Source organism: Syngnathus scovelli, chromosome 2, assembly GCF_024217435.2.
Source record: "Syngnathus scovelli strain Florida chromosome 2, RoL_Ssco_1.2, whole genome shotgun sequence".
Taxonomy (NCBI): domain Eukaryota; kingdom Metazoa; phylum Chordata; class Actinopteri; order Syngnathiformes; family Syngnathidae; genus Syngnathus; species Syngnathus scovelli.
The window spans coordinates 10,386,901-10,402,773 of NC_090848.1; the positions used below are offsets into that span (position 1 = coordinate 10,386,901).

General features: G+C 40.6%; 3 protein-coding genes across 4 annotated transcripts; 1 reads left to right on the forward strand and 2 right to left on the reverse strand.

The window, feature by feature from the left end:
• Positions 1-120: 120 nt before the first annotated feature.
• On the reverse strand, positions 121-8,376 carry mlpha (melanophilin a). 2 transcript variants are annotated; one of them, XM_049755499.1, is made up of 16 exons: positions 7,146-8,376; positions 6,615-6,739; positions 5,583-5,804; positions 5,405-5,517; positions 5,163-5,207; positions 4,782-4,840; positions 4,616-4,705; positions 4,353-4,455; positions 4,079-4,269; positions 3,720-3,800; positions 3,356-3,577; positions 2,264-2,434; positions 1,694-1,855; positions 1,539-1,595; positions 1,422-1,467; positions 121-1,122 (listed from the first exon to the last, which is right to left on the reverse strand). In XM_049755499.1, the coding sequence occupies exons 2-16, from the start codon at positions 6,722-6,724 to the stop codon at positions 1,079-1,081; spliced, it is 1,716 nt and encodes a 571-aa protein (XP_049611456.1). In that variant the 5' UTR covers positions 6,725-6,739; positions 7,146-8,376; the 3' UTR covers positions 121-1,078. The 2 variants fall into 2 exon arrangements, with proteins under 2 accessions (XP_049611456.1, XP_049611457.1); XM_049755500.1 differs by lacking the exon at positions 2,264-2,434.
• A 117-nt stretch (positions 8,377-8,493) lies between these two features.
• On the reverse strand, positions 8,494-11,067 carry LOC125989296 (CD59 glycoprotein-like). Its single transcript, XM_049755507.2, has 5 exons — positions 10,764-11,067; positions 10,537-10,615; positions 10,202-10,303; positions 9,540-9,613; positions 8,494-9,466 (listed from the first exon to the last, which is right to left on the reverse strand). The coding sequence occupies exons 2-5, from the start codon at positions 10,589-10,591 to the stop codon at positions 9,344-9,346; spliced, it is 354 nt and encodes a 117-aa protein (XP_049611464.1). The 5' UTR covers positions 10,592-10,615; positions 10,764-11,067; the 3' UTR covers positions 8,494-9,343.
• Positions 11,068-11,447: 380 nt separating this feature from the next.
• dytn (dystrotelin) lies at positions 11,448-15,812 on the forward strand. The gene is made up of 15 exons (XM_049755508.2): positions 11,448-11,580; positions 11,649-11,680; positions 11,815-11,901; positions 12,018-12,222; positions 12,375-12,460; positions 12,536-12,615; positions 12,681-12,752; positions 12,932-13,095; positions 13,168-13,279; positions 13,388-13,521; positions 13,590-13,731; positions 14,163-14,215; positions 14,307-14,448; positions 14,560-14,977; positions 15,674-15,812. The coding sequence occupies exons 2-15, from the start codon at positions 11,662-11,664 to the stop codon at positions 15,766-15,768; spliced, it is 1,809 nt and encodes a 602-aa protein (XP_049611465.1). The 5' UTR covers positions 11,448-11,580; positions 11,649-11,661; the 3' UTR covers positions 15,769-15,812.
• Positions 15,813-15,873: the final 61 nt, after the last annotated feature.

Genomic DNA, 15,873 nt, shown 5'->3' on the forward strand with positions numbered 1-15,873 from the left:
TATAATGGTGAATAACCTCTGGGGAAAAAAAAACACTAAACAGATGAATAAAAACACAAAATGTATCCAACAATCAGGACAGGGGATTTGTTCGACAAATGACACAAGATTTGGCAGAGGTTGGTAACTATTGTTTATTCTAAATGTGTCTATGACATGTCCAAAATGCACAGAAGAGAGAGAAGACTGCGTAATGTCATCTGAATTGATTGCTCAAAATCTTTTCCAATAATCACTAATAATGATTAGGAGGACTCATTAAGATTGAGAGCAAAACTGACACTAGTCATATCCATCATCCATCCATTTGCGTTTAAAGTGCTTGTCCTCGTTGGGGTTGCGTTAGGGTGAGCTCAGGCTCATCCCTATCCATCCGTTTTCTTTACAGAGCATCAGGACATTGATTATGCTCATGAATTTTCACAATAATTATTAGAATTATAATAATACTAATATCAACATTTGAGGCCAATTTACGAGTGAAGTTATCTGGAAGCACTTTACACATTGAGCAGGTCAAGAGCCACACACACACCTTGTACATTATACGCTACATAGTATAAGAAAAACAAGGGGCAAGCAGTGCATAACAGGCAAGGAAAAATTCCCTCTAAGGGAGGAAACCTTGAACAGAACACAATGGACCCTATCAGAAGGGGACAGAGACCAGGCCAGCTCGCAAATTGTTAAATTCATAACTGCAATATTTTTTTAGGTCTGCGTGTGTGTGTGTGTGTGTGTGTGTGTGTGTGTGTGTGTGTGTGTGTGTGCGTGCGTGTTTGCGTGCGTGGTGTGGGGGGTGGAAAACACCCCCTAAAAATATATATTGAAAAAGAATATTGGAAAAAAAAACCAGCAAATAGTTTATAGTCGGAAATTATTTATATTTTCAAATGGTTTTTGATTCTGGAACCTATTTTATTATGAACATCCCGAAATTTTTAAAGATTCTAGCTGTTGGAAACAATGGGTAAGTATTACATATTTGTTCTAATTATTGTCTCAAAAAGACTTTAAGGAGGCCTAAACAAAGATTTAAATCCTTTGAGACCTACTAGAGTTGAAGAAACATTTTGGTTCAAGAGATGTTGGATTTCCATGCAGCTCCATTTCTTTCAGATTCTGTGAAGAGAAAAAATATATATAATTTATATTAAAATTATATATCACTTGTGCCAGCCTGAAACCTCCTATGCCACAATCTGAGACATTTCACATTTCCCCCCCCTAAATTTATTATATTGGCCAGTTCACACATGTGGGTGTTGACCAATCTAAAGCGTTAAATATGCCTTGCTCTCTTTGACAATACAAACATGCTGTTTTGGAGGTATCCGGAAAAGTGATGATTTTGGAGGAATGAAAATTCCGAATGACGCCAGCGATACATTCATGAAATTGCAAGAACACAGTAGCCTTACTGGCAATGTGATCTTGGCTAGACTTCTTCCTCTGTGATCCAGAAACCTAAAATAAACCCAAAGAATAATTATATTCCACGACAGTGCATCAAACCAATGATTACAATTGTTCATTACCTTCTTCTTCGATCCTACAGCCCGCAGAGCTGCGAGCTTACTTTCGATATCGGATACCTGCAGAGAACAGATAGTCATTTTTGCAATTTCTTACGTCTTAAGACACAACTATCCAAGAAACACTGTGATTGGTTGACGCATGAGGCCCCGCCTACCTCACTTTCAGCACTCTGCACCCTGGCAGCTGTCAAGGCCACTACGTCCTCCAGATCGGAAAGCTCCGAATCTGTCGTGCCGCCAAAGCGATTCTTTGCACTCTGCTCCAGTCGCCGCAGCTTTGTTTCCAGTTCGTACGACTGCCCGGTGGCAATGTACACCTGTGACACACGCGTGATGTATGAGGTGCCCCAGGCCGGGAGAAAATGACAATTGCCACTCCCACATACGAAAAGAATCCTTCTCAAAGACACTAACAAATTCTTATCAGCACCACAAACTTAATTATTTTTGTCCGAGAGTCATAAATTGTGAGTGTGACTGATAACAGAAGCAATTTCTAAACTTGAGGTTTTGTATTTATGGGAGGATTTTTGGGAGAGTGTGAGTTTTTCTGTTTTTTCCCCGTTAAACGAAAGACAGGACATTGCCGGGGTACAGGACGTGACGGCATTGGCGGAAGACTGGGGTAAGACTAAAAACAAAGAAATTTAGCTTGACGTTCACACAGAAAGAGCTTAAGAAGGAGGGGTAGAGGCAAGAAGGCGAGCAATTTGCCGGAGGCTTACATTTTCCTCAAGTTGCCTGAACGCCTCATCGGCTTGTTTAGCATCAGTCCCTAACATGTGGGTTCTGTCCACCGGCTCTGACAGGCCGAACTCAACCATCGCGTTTTCTGTGGCATTAATGGTTCTCAGGGCCTCAGTGGTGAGGTCACAAAGGGCGGCGGCGGTCGATCTCTGAAAGTCATGTAGAGGGACAGATGTTAGCAGGACATGATCAAACCAGCCTGAACGCACCTCTAACCCTCCTCCCTTTATCTGAGAAGGAAGCCGGCGGAAAACTGGAACCACTTCAATGTCATCTACTGTAAAATCGGCTTCAGGTCTAGTTAAAGATCCTCAGCTTATGTGGCCACTTTATGATTAGACAAATCCCATGGCCAAAGTTTACAAGTGGAGTATTGAGAGTTTGACCTTCCAGTTTAGCGACTCTTAAATGAGAACCCCAGAATCATGAAAGCCTTTACTCAAAAGCAGGGATTTGTTTTGGTGTATTTATTTTTATTTTTTTTGTACTTTTGCCTTGAAATTTGAAAATTAATTTTTTTAAAAACTTTTTGAGAGTGGTTTTTTTTGCGTGTATTTTTACCTTGAAAAAAATCTATAACTTTTCAAATGTTTTTGCGGGTGTTTTTTTATTTTTTATTATTGCCTTTAAAATAAACATATTTGTTTTTACTGACATATTTGTATATACGAAGGTACCTTATTGTCAGTTGGATAAACTCTCTGGAGAAAATGTCTTGATGTGGCTGGTACTCAAGTATCCAAAAGGCTATTTAAAATACGTATGGCATAATCTGTTGCTTATGGAGAGGCATCTTTTGATTTAAAGAACAACAAGGTGAAAAGCAAAGCCCGTGTTTCAAAGCAAACAGAAGGTAATGTGAAGGAGTTGGACATTGTTATAGAAAATACTGTGTTAAGATATGAATGATTATGTTATGGGGACAAGCAAAAGCAGAATGGACACAAGCAGACACACATGAAGCAAATATGTCCAAAATTGAGTGAGTCAATTTTTGATGTGAAGTCCAGCTTCCCATTTCCTGTCTCCTCCCGCTTTGCCCAGATTTTCAAGCGGCACAATCATCTTACCTTCTGTGCTTCACTTGGCACGTCATCGCTGGATGAGCTCAGGTTCTTCATCGAATCCAGAGCGGCCGCCACCCTGCCACCAGCGATGCTTTTTCCTCCAGAAAAGGCCTTCTTGTCCACCTCGTCATCTGACGACATGCGCTTGTTGCCTAGGTTCCCTGCCAACTCGCTCAACTTCTTCATCAGCTTCTCTTCCTCGTTCTGTCCTGATGACTCAGATGCCTGCCAAACATTGGCTAATGAATTGCGTTGCTGGGCTACTCCAGCACATGTGACAACAGTAACTCTGTTGACGTTTCAAGATGGGACTGATGGCGAGAATTTAACGAGAAGAACTAGTTTGAAGAAAGAATTCCCGTTTCACCTTATCGGCAGGCGACATCTTTTCCTCCAAACGATTCAGCAGACCCTCGATGGCAGACATGCGTTTGTTCAACTCGTTTATCTGCGGAGTTCAAAAAAACACCAGTTGCATCATGGGAAACAGCGCTGCCCACAAGACAATGTGCTTTTTTTTTTTTTACATATTTTAAAAATAAAAGTTGCATGGCTTGACCCTCGGCAAACATTCCAGTTTCTCATGTGATGCTTTGCCCACCCCTGGCACGAATGTTTGTTTAGGCCCTGCTAGAACCTCTCAACAGTGACGCAACTGCTCTTCCTTGTACTACTCAGGTTTCGATTTCTTTTTCACATTTCTGAGCAGCGTGTTGATTGTCTTACTGGAGGGTTTTGTCCAAGGTTCTCCTGAGATGAGGCCCGGCTGTTACGGCGGCGGTGGTGAGGTGGCTGGTACATTGGTGGAAAGCGCGGACACTCCTCCTCATCAGACGTGTCGATGTACTGCTGACGAGCCATCGAGCTGATCTTGGACAAAGATCGAGTACGAACCATCCGATTCTCACCATAATCGTCTGAAGCAGGGTAGAAACTCTGTCATGAGTCACACAATGAAAATCCTTACATTGAGCAAATGTGGAGATAAGTTTGTTTGCACCTGTTCTCATTGCAAAACGATCCAAACTTCTCCTGCGATTCATTCGCTGTTGGTTTAAGTCGTATTCTATGTCATTCCGGTATGCGCGATCCTCCAGAATTTGCTGCGATGTAAAATAGAAACATGCATTTGCTGCGTAAATTATAGTTGCCGTGAGGGAAAATATGCAAAAATTATCTGTCTTCAACGTGCAGATAAGTAAGGATTGTGTATTTTTTTTTTGTTATTAAAAAAAACCTCTCGAAATCTCTCGAGTGTCTTACCTGCACTGATGAGCGCCGTGAACGGGGGAAATAATCCTCGGAATCAAAGTCAAAAGGATGAACTGACAACAGGCGTTTATTTTTACGCATCTAAAAGACAATTTGTGTAAAAAAAATCTATATTATTTTCCTATTTTTTTGTTTTGTTTGTTTGTTTGTTTTTTACCGATTTGTATCGTTGAGCCTCCATTTCTCCCTGATCATCGTCATTAGGGTTGTAGTGGTCTGCAAAACAATATTATTTACATGTTAGGTTAAGGCTAAACAGCATATTTTAGAGTAATGAATAAGAATCTGGTCAGTACAAAATATTTTTGTTTTCAAGGATAACATTGCAGAAAAATAAAACATGTCTTCCTTTCATGCCCTATCACGTGCCCTATTTCTCCTGTACCTATATCATCATTTTTAAATGGCTATTTTTCCACACTGACTGTTACTGCAGATAGCCAGGAGGAAAGAGTTATAAAACTGAGAAAATGCCACAAGTACGAGATCATTTCACGCTTAACAAAAGGAGATGTAGGTGTATTGTGCAAGGACTCACTGCTGCGGACATCAGGCATGCTCTGAGTGTCATCATCTCGTCCACCTGTCACAGAGAAGAACTTAATTAGCGATTAGCATCATTTCAATTGTCAGCATGTATGCACAATGTTCATTTGATAGAAGCAAAAAGTATTTATTTCTTGAGCGTAGTCACAGAACAAATTAAACTTGCAACTCAAAGCACCACTGTATCCTCAAAATAATAAACACTGTTCAGAGTGCACCCACTTCTGTGCTTACCGTCTCCGTTCAGTCTCTTGTACAGTGACCTCATCACCTTGGCACTGCCGAAGCGTTTAAAACGGTTTCGGATATTGTCATGGTACCACCCCAGGGTGCCGATCTTCAGAACCCTGCAGGAGTGGACAGCGCCATTGAGTGTGGTGCAACTGAGCCGTACGAGAAATGCGTGGCTCACCTGGTCATGCGACAGTTGTCGCACACCCAACCGTGCTCCTTCTTGTTGTAGCGGCTGCACGACTTGCAGACGAACATGTGGCAATCCAAGCACTGACGCTTGCTGTTCACCAGGAACTTAAAAGGTTGCAGGCAGCGGATACACAGCGAGTCGGCCAAGTTGGTCTGCCCGCCCAGCAGCTCACGCTTGGTGTCCTCCTTCTCGATGGAGTCCTTCAATTTGCTTTGAAACCACAGCAGCCTATTAGTTCAGTGCAGTCACGTGCAAACGAGAGGGCGGACAGAATGCTGCCTGAGTTGGGGCATCCATAGCCCCCCAGGCTTCCCAATCCCAGACAAAGAAATCATTCTATGGGCAGAAATGTTGAAATGTTTCGCCCGGCAATACAACTGACAAAGGTCAACTCCCCAAAAAATTCCATCGGGGTGTATTAAATAAGGGGGCATCAAAGCAAACAGACGAAAAATTGTTTATCAACAGTTAGTTTTTTTTAGGAGGCATTCATTCCTATCTGATTGCGTCCCTGAAAAGTGAGTATGCTTGTGATAGTGTTTGTAAACGTGACAGCAAAATTGGAGATAGTCTTATCAGAATTAGAATTTTCACCGCCGATTTCGTTCATGAAAATGTTAGAATTGGGTTACAAGGGAAAAATCCTTCAAATGCATGTGTGTTTGCGTGTGTTTGCGCGCACCCCAGGTCTGATGGGATTTTAAAACTGCTCTGGAGACACAAGAGTGTCTTTGTGACCACTCCGTGTGACTGTCATGATGTACTGCAGCTTTCACGCTCACATTCCTTGATTGTTTGCATGAAAACATGTCGCATGACTTGAGTCCCAAAGCCTTCAACAAGTCGCATTAAAACTGAATTGATTGTGTCACACTTTTAAACTAGATCTCACACATTCATGTCTATATTTGTGATACAATCGGTTATTGGTTGCATCTTCACCCTACCACAAGGACAAATGGTTTCCATTATATTCTAACAAGTATTTAGTCAATATACATGATCAATAATTCAACCCACCCTAGTCGATCTTCTTCGTTTTTCCGCAGGTTAAAGTCACGTTGAATCACCTCCCAGACGTGTTTCGCTTCTTCGTCCGTCAGGCGAGACAAATCCAGTTTACGTTCCATGGTGAGGTCAGTTTTCTGAGGATATAAGAAACAAGTTTACTGTAATCATTTTATTATTATTTATTTAACACTTGAACATTGTGTTACGGGAACACTAAAGTTCCCAACAATTGTTTGGTTAAACCCTGACATGTTGATAGCTAGAGAAATTCTACCTCAGTGACAATAAGAAAAAAATGTAAACAGCCTCAGAATTTTGAAAAATACAAAATACAAAATAAATTGAAGGTTTTCTAAAGCACATTCCGAATGGTATAATTAAATAGTTAAAGACATCAAAGCTTTCCAAGTTAAAATGCAGAATCAATCAAAACTAAGTCTAGCCAACAAAATGTCAAAGAAGCAATGTTATGCATTCTGGTTTAAAGTTAAAATCGATGCATTTGAATAAAGAAAATAGGGAAGAGAAAAGGAAACCCACCTCAGTGCAGCTACTGCTGAATCACCCAGCGTTTAACTGAGAAGGTCGGCTGATCACATGTCCTGACATCATCAGGATCATGCTCACAATAAATAGGCTACTTTGTTGAAGCCAGGACTCTGAAAAGTTCAGGTATCCAGGGTCCATAAAGAAAAGTACTGACTGAAAAAGGCAATATGTGTGATTAGTGCCTTTAGCTCAGAACCTCGGGCTTGGTTTCGTTGGAGCCATTCTCAGAATTCACAAGTAGTTCCACAGAAAACATTATTTATTGAGCTTTTAATTTGCACACGAGTTGACTAGCAAAGATATGGAAACACATTGTTTTGGTTGCATAAAAATTTGAGCCAACGCTAGCTAAATAGCTATGAACTAGTAATTAGTTGTTATAGATGGGTAGCTACTGTGTAGAATTTACAGTAAAAATAAAGTGCACCAAAGCTCGTTTGAGATCATTTATTTTTAATTTTACTAAGGTAAACTAACCAGAATAGTTCTTTCTTTCTTTTTTAACTGCACTGTATTTATTTACGGTAAGGGCAGAATGTGAAAGGTTTTGCCACCTTTGTGTATTGGTATTATTTCTGATCCGAACAATATCAATTCTAAAGCCACACAGGGCTGAATGTGACAACCATGCCTCATGGCTGCCTGCTGTAGGCCAACAACTTTTCATGCTACGTCAGGCTAACACGTGATGATAGTTGAATGACTACTTGCAAGCAATGGGGAAGGACACCGTAGTTTTCTACTTTTAAATGGAATAATTTTTTGTTTAAAATGTTTTTTTTTTTTGTCAGGTCACAGTTGATCCATGCATGGACAGTTATATTTCTGGGTTCAATTGGTCCTCTCTTCATCTTGACCAAGTGGACACCAAACAACTGAAACATACCTTACTTCAACAAACAAATAATAATAATGATAATAATCATCATCATTATTATTATCATTATTTTAAAAAATATCTGTTGTGAATAGTGTTTTTTTTTCATGACAGCAAGTTCTGCAAAAGGTGCTGAAATGTTTAACATTTGGACATGTATTCAAAGTTTAAACTACCTGTAAATGTTATGGTGCACTGTAGTTTCATCCTGAAATTTCAAGAACGGCAACATTCCTTTGTCAGAGTGAAACCATCGACACCACAAGAAATCACAATATGTTCCAATAGGTGGCGCAAATACACTTGACGTGTGCTTGTAGCCAGTTGCATGATGATGAAATGAATGGAAAAAATACTAATGCCTGTTTAGATAATTATCATTTGCAATAAATATCTAAATATTTTTTTACAGTGTTTCAAATAACATTATTTCAAAGAGTAGAATCCAAGTAGAATGATAAATTATTTACATTGTGCACATTTATTTTGTTAATATTAGTTGCAAGGTAAATCACAACATTACATAAACATTCAAGCACAGGTGTCAAACTCAAGGCCTGCAAAAGCTTGCCACATTTTACCGCAAATCAAGCCTTAAATTCATAACCAACTTCATGGGCAGTTATGGAACATGACTGTATGATTATTCCCACACTGAACAGTTAGGTAAGGGACAAGGAGTAGCCACACACCAAGTCCACAAACAAACACAGTGCAGCTCAGCTTCTGGCTAGCGGACAACGTCATGGCTAACCACATGTTTTTTTTAAAGTAGCACAGTGTAAACGCAAATTCCAGAGGCATTTAAAGAGCATAATAAGCCAGCATAAGAATTCAGAATGGTCAAACTGTTACTGTAGTCGCCCGCGTCATTTCCCAAAATGAAGACTAACTATTGCACTGCTGCTGATTCATTTTAAATATCATCAAATATGTCCGTTTACACAAGAGATTAGCAGTTTGTTTTGCATTTTGTTCACGTGATTTTTGTGTACATTTACACCCTCTTACATATTTATGTGGTTTTACCATTACAACCAGTCCCCTGCAATTATGTACATGACTCATCAACTGCTAGTATTTTATTTTTCTATGTCCTTATCATCATGAGACCAGTCTTGAAGTGCTATTTTTTTTGTTTCATTGTTTAACATTAATTAAATTGGAAACACATTAAAATTCTACAAACGTCAGTGAGTATTTATAGAAAAATAAATTGAAAAAAGACACATGTCCAACCAATAATCAGCTAGCTCCACATGGACATTGATAGCTTGACAGTAAGCTGGGCTGAGTCGTCAAATCGGCGGCATTAGCGGATCACCCACCATGTGGCGGCTACGGATGCCAGCACACCAATCAGAGAACTCGCTGTGGCAGAATGGGCGGAGTTACACAGATCCGAGTTGCAGCACTTGAATGTAAAACTGGACACCTTCAAACCAAAAGATGGGAATGAATATTTCCAGAAGATTGTGGCTTCATCACTGAAGGACTCGGTTTTCTACCTGTGGGAACATCTGTCCCAGTCGGCTGTACTCGCAGTCTGAATATTTCAGGCACTGGCGGAAGGTCATCCCTCCTGGAACAAAAGAACCAGTTGAACATTCGTCATCATGCTTGGGAAGTTTCATCAACAATATGGTTGCGGCAAAAGCAGTAAGGTGGACACAAATGACCAGCGTCATACCCAGAGGATGAAAATTACAACTGTGTTGGTAAAAATTAGTAAAAGCACAATTGCACCAAATACAGCCACAAAGTTTGAGTATTGTATTACACCTCAAGAATGATGTTTTTGATGTATGCCTGTCAAAACAATCTTATTTTTCAACAAAAAGGTAAACCCGACCAATGATACAAAGAATGTATTTTGTGATAAGTGGTAATTATCGGTAGCTTGCCACCATCACTATGGCGACGATAACACCATAGTAAAGTCATAATTTTAGCAAATATTTAAAACACACAGGATATAAATATTCTGTATAAATACTGCATGCACCACTAATTGAACGTGCCTTATCATGCCACATGACTACAAATTCTTTCATGTGAGTGCCAACATGCACAAAGTTACAGGGGTGGTGAGGTAAAGCGATGGATTTAATTAATGCACAAGAAGAAAACGGGCCATAATAATTATTTCAAAATTCAATCATTTCGGCACCTCTCTCTGTGAGCGTCAGGCAGGCGTCGTCATAGCTGCAGTCTCGTTGTTTGGAGCAACTGGCCGTGTAGTCTTTACAACTGTAACAGCGAATTGCTGAGCCTGTAAAAATAAAAAAATAATCACATATTTCACATCACTTGTTCACATTCTTTCTGCAGGGTTCACAAAAACAACAAGCGCATTTAGAATTTTTTTTTTGTCTCAAAGCTCACAAAGCTCTCATTGTCATTGTTTAACAACAAATTAATTGTCACCAGTAAAGTGCGAAAATATATGAATAAGGGTATAATGTAACAATAAGAAGAGGAAAAACTTGGGAGTATGAAACATACCAAGTCCCATGAGAGTGAAGCAGGTCAGCAGAAAGATGCTAATAGAGAACTTCATGTTCACCACAGCGTAGCACAAATCCTGAAATGATAAATGTACTACTTTGTACCGTGTACTCACGATAAGCGATGTAAGAGTAACATTACACCGGCTGTTTATTTACTAGCGTATGTACCACTTTGTATATTTTAATGTGTGTGTATGTGCATGTGTGTATCAGTCCTCTCACCCAACTGCAGAGCTTGAGTGATGCCAAGTCAATCACTGACCAAAAGTGTAAGGTGCTGAAAAATTGGGCTATGAGACCACACCCCTTGGGGAGGAGCCTGTTTAAGATTGGGTCCCATTGGTTGAAAATGACAAAAGGTCAATGTAATTATTCTTCGGTGATTATTAAAAATTTCCGTACTTTCAAATTGCTATATATTTTATTTGAAATGTCCCAAAAAAATTCTGTCCCAGTGTTTATCTGTGACTAAACCAAAATATTTAAAGGGAAAGTCAACTCAAATATTTTCTTCATGTTCTATGTGTCTATCACCAAACTGTCAAGTGCGCAAAAGAAAACACCTTCATCAGCCATGAAGCTTCAGTTGCCCGCCAGCTACAATTGGTACAAGTTTTTCTGCACACTAATAAAATACCACTGAATTCGAGAACATGAAGCTGGGGTCTGGATCAGAGTGGCACCACGCTGACCTCGTCACAAGCTCATTGATCTAAGGAGAAGAAATGTTTGAGTGTGTCATGGTGCCACGGGACAAAGAAAGCATAGAAGACACAAATGGCCAGTGTGAGCCGAGACAAGGGTCTGCAGCCCCAACGCAAACAAAGATGCTACTGAGTGACACAGATTGTTTGCTTCAGCTACAAACCTGACTTTGATGCCCCTCACCTCCTCTTTCACCCGTATGACGTCATCAGCCGTTCTGGCTGTCCATTGGTCCGAAGCAGACAGGTGAGCAGCAGCTGTGATGACAGAGGAAACCAAAATGGCATTAAAAATTTAACAGCTTCTGCTCGACTCCATGCTAGGAAGGCTGCAGGTGAGTGAGTCTCTGCTAAAATGAATATAACAAAGTCGGCAAGTTTTACATCCTTATTTCATTTTCAGACTGTAACCTGTCATGGATGTCAACAGTCTCAGTAAGTTATTTTCTTTTGTTTTTTCAAATAGCCATCACTTAAAGGGTTATGTTATTGTGACACCAATTCTCAGCCAAATAATCTATAGGGTATTTATTTTTAAGGGAAATGTAAGTTTGTTTGTTTGTGTCCAGTTTCAGGGCTAGAGGACTTCAACAAAATCCGCCCACCAGCCTACAGAGTTGCAATGAAGCTTGAAAGTCTACAGAACATTTGTCACAGTCAGCGTGTTTCATTTTTACTTCATACTAAGCGTCTTGGTTTGGTGGTTGCTAATGCCTTTTTGACTTGAAGTTACTAGCTGATTTGAGAAATGCATTCTTTGTTGTGCTTCCAGTGGATGTTGTGTTGACCCGCCACATTGAGGCCGCCCTTGACCCGGGGGGCAGAGGCAAGCTGCAGCGGGATTCTGTCCTATGCAAGGATGAAGTCACCCAGCAGCTGAAAAAGATGTTCAGAAATGTGCCACTGGAATTTCCAGATCACTCCACCGTGGAGTCGGCCGAGAAATTGAGCAGTTTTATATTCAGGATGTTTGATGGGTAAAATCTTATTGGCAGATTGAAATTCTGGTGTGTGGCCCTCACAAAATAAATATTAACTTATTACTATGCTACTCCCCCAAAAATAGAAGAGTGCGCCTGCCGCTTGTGCGTGTTTGTTCAATTAAGTGTGGACTGTGTGTGTGTTTCAGGAATCAGTTGGGTCATATACGCGCCGTTTCTCTCCGTATTGCTCTCATCTGTTTATCGGCAGAAACACTCCTGCTGAAATATGAAGGTGGGAAACGTGTTTCTTTGAAAATAATTGTTATTTTTGACAAAATGCACTTACTAACACGAGTGATTGTCTCAGCACTGGTGTGTACAGCGGCAAGTGCTTCCGGATCTATAAGTAGGTCATCTCTTCGATCCTTATTGGAGGATGTCAACCAGGTAATCCAAACTAACTACATTTCCCATCATGCTCTCGTCATCTGACTCCTGTAACGCATGTTCAGGTTCCCGCGGTCATCCAGGAGGAAGGAGTGTTTGGTGCTGTTGAAGAAGCAGTGAAGTCATGTTTTCATGGGGTGAGGGAAAAATATTTCTTCAGCTATTTGGAGTTTTATTAACACGTCATCACCACTTCCACCACCTTCACTTGTTGTTTGTTAGTAAAAAAAACAAATCCCTATACTTATTAACCATGATGTAGATTCTGGAAGTTGCCACTGGTCATCATGGTGAGATTTACACAAAATTTTCACAGGTGCTGACCTCCACCGTAAGCAGGGAACACGTTTTATCATGGCTACAGAATGAGCCTCGTTTGTTGCTATGGTTACCTGTTCTCTATCGCCTGTTCATAAGTCAGAAGGTCGTTCACCCAGTCCGCTGTCATATCTGCAAGATATTTCCAATCAGTGGACTCAGGTGAGTGTAACCATCTTTTTTTCACTATCCTTCATTACTCACTATTAATAAATAAAGTGTGTGTGGATTCAGGTATCGCTGTGTGAAGTGTCTGAAAGTCCACATATGTCAGAGTTGCTTCCTGTCGGAGCAACAGACACGCAAACACAAGAGTCACCACCCAGTGATGGAGTTCTGCACACCGGTAAGAGTTGAGAGACAGTGGACATGAAGTGTAGAGAGAAAATTTTGAAAGAGGCACAAAGTTGGTTGAATGAAGCAACAAACCTACTACAAACCTTCTCCCTGTCAGCCCACATGGCGAGAGACTTTCTCTTCAATTGTACACCGCGCTCGTCACTCCCTGTTACCACGACGATCGACTCAAAGAGGACCTGACAGCGCAAAGAGTCCAACGAGGGAGGAAGCAAAGGACAGCCATAAGACGTGAGCCAGGTTTTATGACTATCCACCTAACCAATGTCAGTCCAATCAAATCCAAATTTGTTTACCAGTACGCCACCTGTCCATTCTGCTGCCACTCTCGAAGAATGTGGGAGCACCTCTTCCATTGTCTGTGTTTCCCATGATTCCGCGGTACAACTTCAATCGTTTTCATCCAAGTCCCTTCAGACTGAGGAGACACTGCCAGAACAGGTGACCTCTGATGACCTCCCATCCGAAAGTCTGGCTACACAACAGAGAATGACCGTGACGTCACAAATTATTTCGAGTGGCAATAGGTCAGACGTCATCACTCGTAAACAAACTGCTCTTTGTCATTTGATCGGCAGTGCAATGGAGAAAACAGGCTATGTGGCTTGAATGTTGATTTTAGCCTACTTCTCTACCAATGTGTCCGTCAAAAGGGAGATGTTATGTCATGTAAATTGTGTTTAAGATAAATGGAACATTAGTCGCAATTTACATTCCAACAGGTTAGCTGATTCAAAAGCAAATGTGGTAGGATCTCAAGATGATTAACATGATCACTGAGCGACTGATTTTATATTTTTTTGCTGCTCTGATTAATGCCACGGATGTTTTCTAAAATGGACATCTGATGGTCATTTGTTTTGCATTGTAAGTTGGAAGTATCCACTCTGCTCACTGAAGTCAGGAACCTGCACAAAGAAAAACAGTAAGTGGAAAATAAAATCCTTCTAATGTTAAAAAGCCAATTAGATGGCAGGATGCGTATTCATCAACACTTGATTTGTTCTTTGGTGGAGGCTTCTGGAAGAGCAGCTGCAGGTGTGGCATCTCGCTGTCCAATCCGAACAGTGTATGCTGAAGGAACGATGTGCGGAGATGGAGGTTACCATGGAAACAGTTAAGGAACATAACATCCATCTGCAGACGACCCTCACTCAGGTGAACACATTAGCACAGACATAGCTCAAGAAGAAAATTCACGATTGGATGGTTGTTGTTTAGGTACTGTAAGAGTGTTTACCTTCACCCATGAACATTTTCATTCTTCAGACACTGAACAAACTGGAACTACAGCAATCTGGCAATAATGTGCCACAACACCAGAATGAGATGGAGAACACGGAAAACATAGACAAAGAAACCATAAGACCAACGTCTGACGTAGACACCTGCGTAGATGAAGATAAAAACGAAGAATTCATGTTGAAGACAGACGAGGGGAGTGAGAGTGAGGGAAGTTCACTCACAACAATAAACCAAGATTGGTCACATGACATCCACTATGAGGAGGAGAAGTGTGGTGGTAACAGCCATCTTTGTCAATCCATTCAACAAGAGGATGTACTAAAAGAGGTGGACAAAGGTATGGCTGATGAACAGGCTTGTAGTCCAGAAGAGATGCTGGAGCAAACGATGGACCGATTAATAAGTGTCTTTGGGACTGGCAGGAGGAAGGATGAACAATCAGGTAAAACAGATATTTCTTTCTTTGCATATAAATTAGCAGTCTTGTATAAAGAACATTAAAGTGATACCTGATTAAAAACACATGTCTTAGCAGAAGACAACTTTGGTATATCTCCGAGTTGCCTTCTAGAAATAGTCTTCACATTGTCTTTACATCAATTTAAAAATCTCTTATTTTCTGATATCAGATGTACCATGGTGCCTTGAGTTGGGAGATTCATGCCACTGCATGATTGCAGCCAGCTCAACTAGCAACAGTTTGGCAACTAATTCTTGAAAAGAAAAAAAAAACCTTCAAGCAGTTTACTGCCACTCCCAATAGAAGTTTAGACTCAAATTAAACAAAACAGACAATTTTTATATGTATCTAAAACAACCACAACACCTTAGCAAAGTCCAACGAGTCCAACTATTTTCATATTTAAATCAACTACAACTCCTTAGCAAAGTCTAACTAGCTTAATGCTAATAAACAATCCAAAATGCCCTAGACAGGCTTATGAATAGCCTAAGTTTTGCAGTACACAAAACAATACTCACTGCGGCTTACCATCTTTATGTACTATATCGTATGCCTGCATTATACTGCCTTCAAGTGGCCGTGGGGCCCACACTACAAGGAGCGACACAATGTCCATTGAACTCAAGCAAAACATTGTCACAACTTGTATTTTTTTTCCCTTTTTTTTTTTCTGAGGTGATAACAAGGCTTTGGCACTTATTGAGGCTGCGGACCAAGTTGGGGACTCTTTACTCTGCCTGGTGGACAGTTTGAGGCAAATCCCCATTTAGACAGACAAGAAAAGATTTATGCCACTGGAAAGCATTCTTCGACATCAATGGTGTCAAAGGCATTTCTGTCTCCGGGATATATACTCTCTGATATCATCTCAATTC

Bases quoted from the DNA above. Each gene is read 5' to 3' on its own strand.
- mlpha (XM_049755499.1), bottom strand. From the start codon at position 6,724: ATGGAACGTAAACTGGATTTGTCTCGCCTGACGGACGAAGAAGCGAAA. The intron at 5,208-5,404 runs GTAAGCACAGAA...TCTCTGTGACAG, and splicing joins CAAGAGACTGAACGGAGACG to GTGGACGAGATGATGACACT. The intron at 1,596-1,693 runs GTAGGCGGGGCC...TGTTCTCTGCAG, and splicing joins TGCAGAGTGCTGAAAGTGAG to GTATCCGATATCGAAAGTAA.
- LOC125989296 (XM_049755507.2), bottom strand. From the start codon at position 10,591: ATGAAGTTCTCTATTAGCATCTTTCTGCTGACCTGCTTCACTCTCATG. The intron at 10,304-10,536 runs GTATGTTTCATA...TTATTTTTACAG, and splicing joins CTTCACTCTCATGGGACTTG to GCTCAGCAATTCGCTGTTAC. The intron at 9,614-10,201 runs GTGCCGAAATGA...CTTTTGTTCCAG, and splicing joins CCTGACGCTCACAGAGAGAG to GAGGGATGACCTTCCGCCAG.
- dytn (XM_049755508.2), top strand. The intron at 11,902-12,017 runs GTCAGCGTGTTT...TTGTGCTTCCAG, and splicing joins TCTACAGAACATTTGTCACA to TGGATGTTGTGTTGACCCGC. The intron at 12,753-12,931 runs GTGAGGGAAAAA...AAATTTTCACAG, and splicing joins TGAAGTCATGTTTTCATGGG to GTGCTGACCTCCACCGTAAG.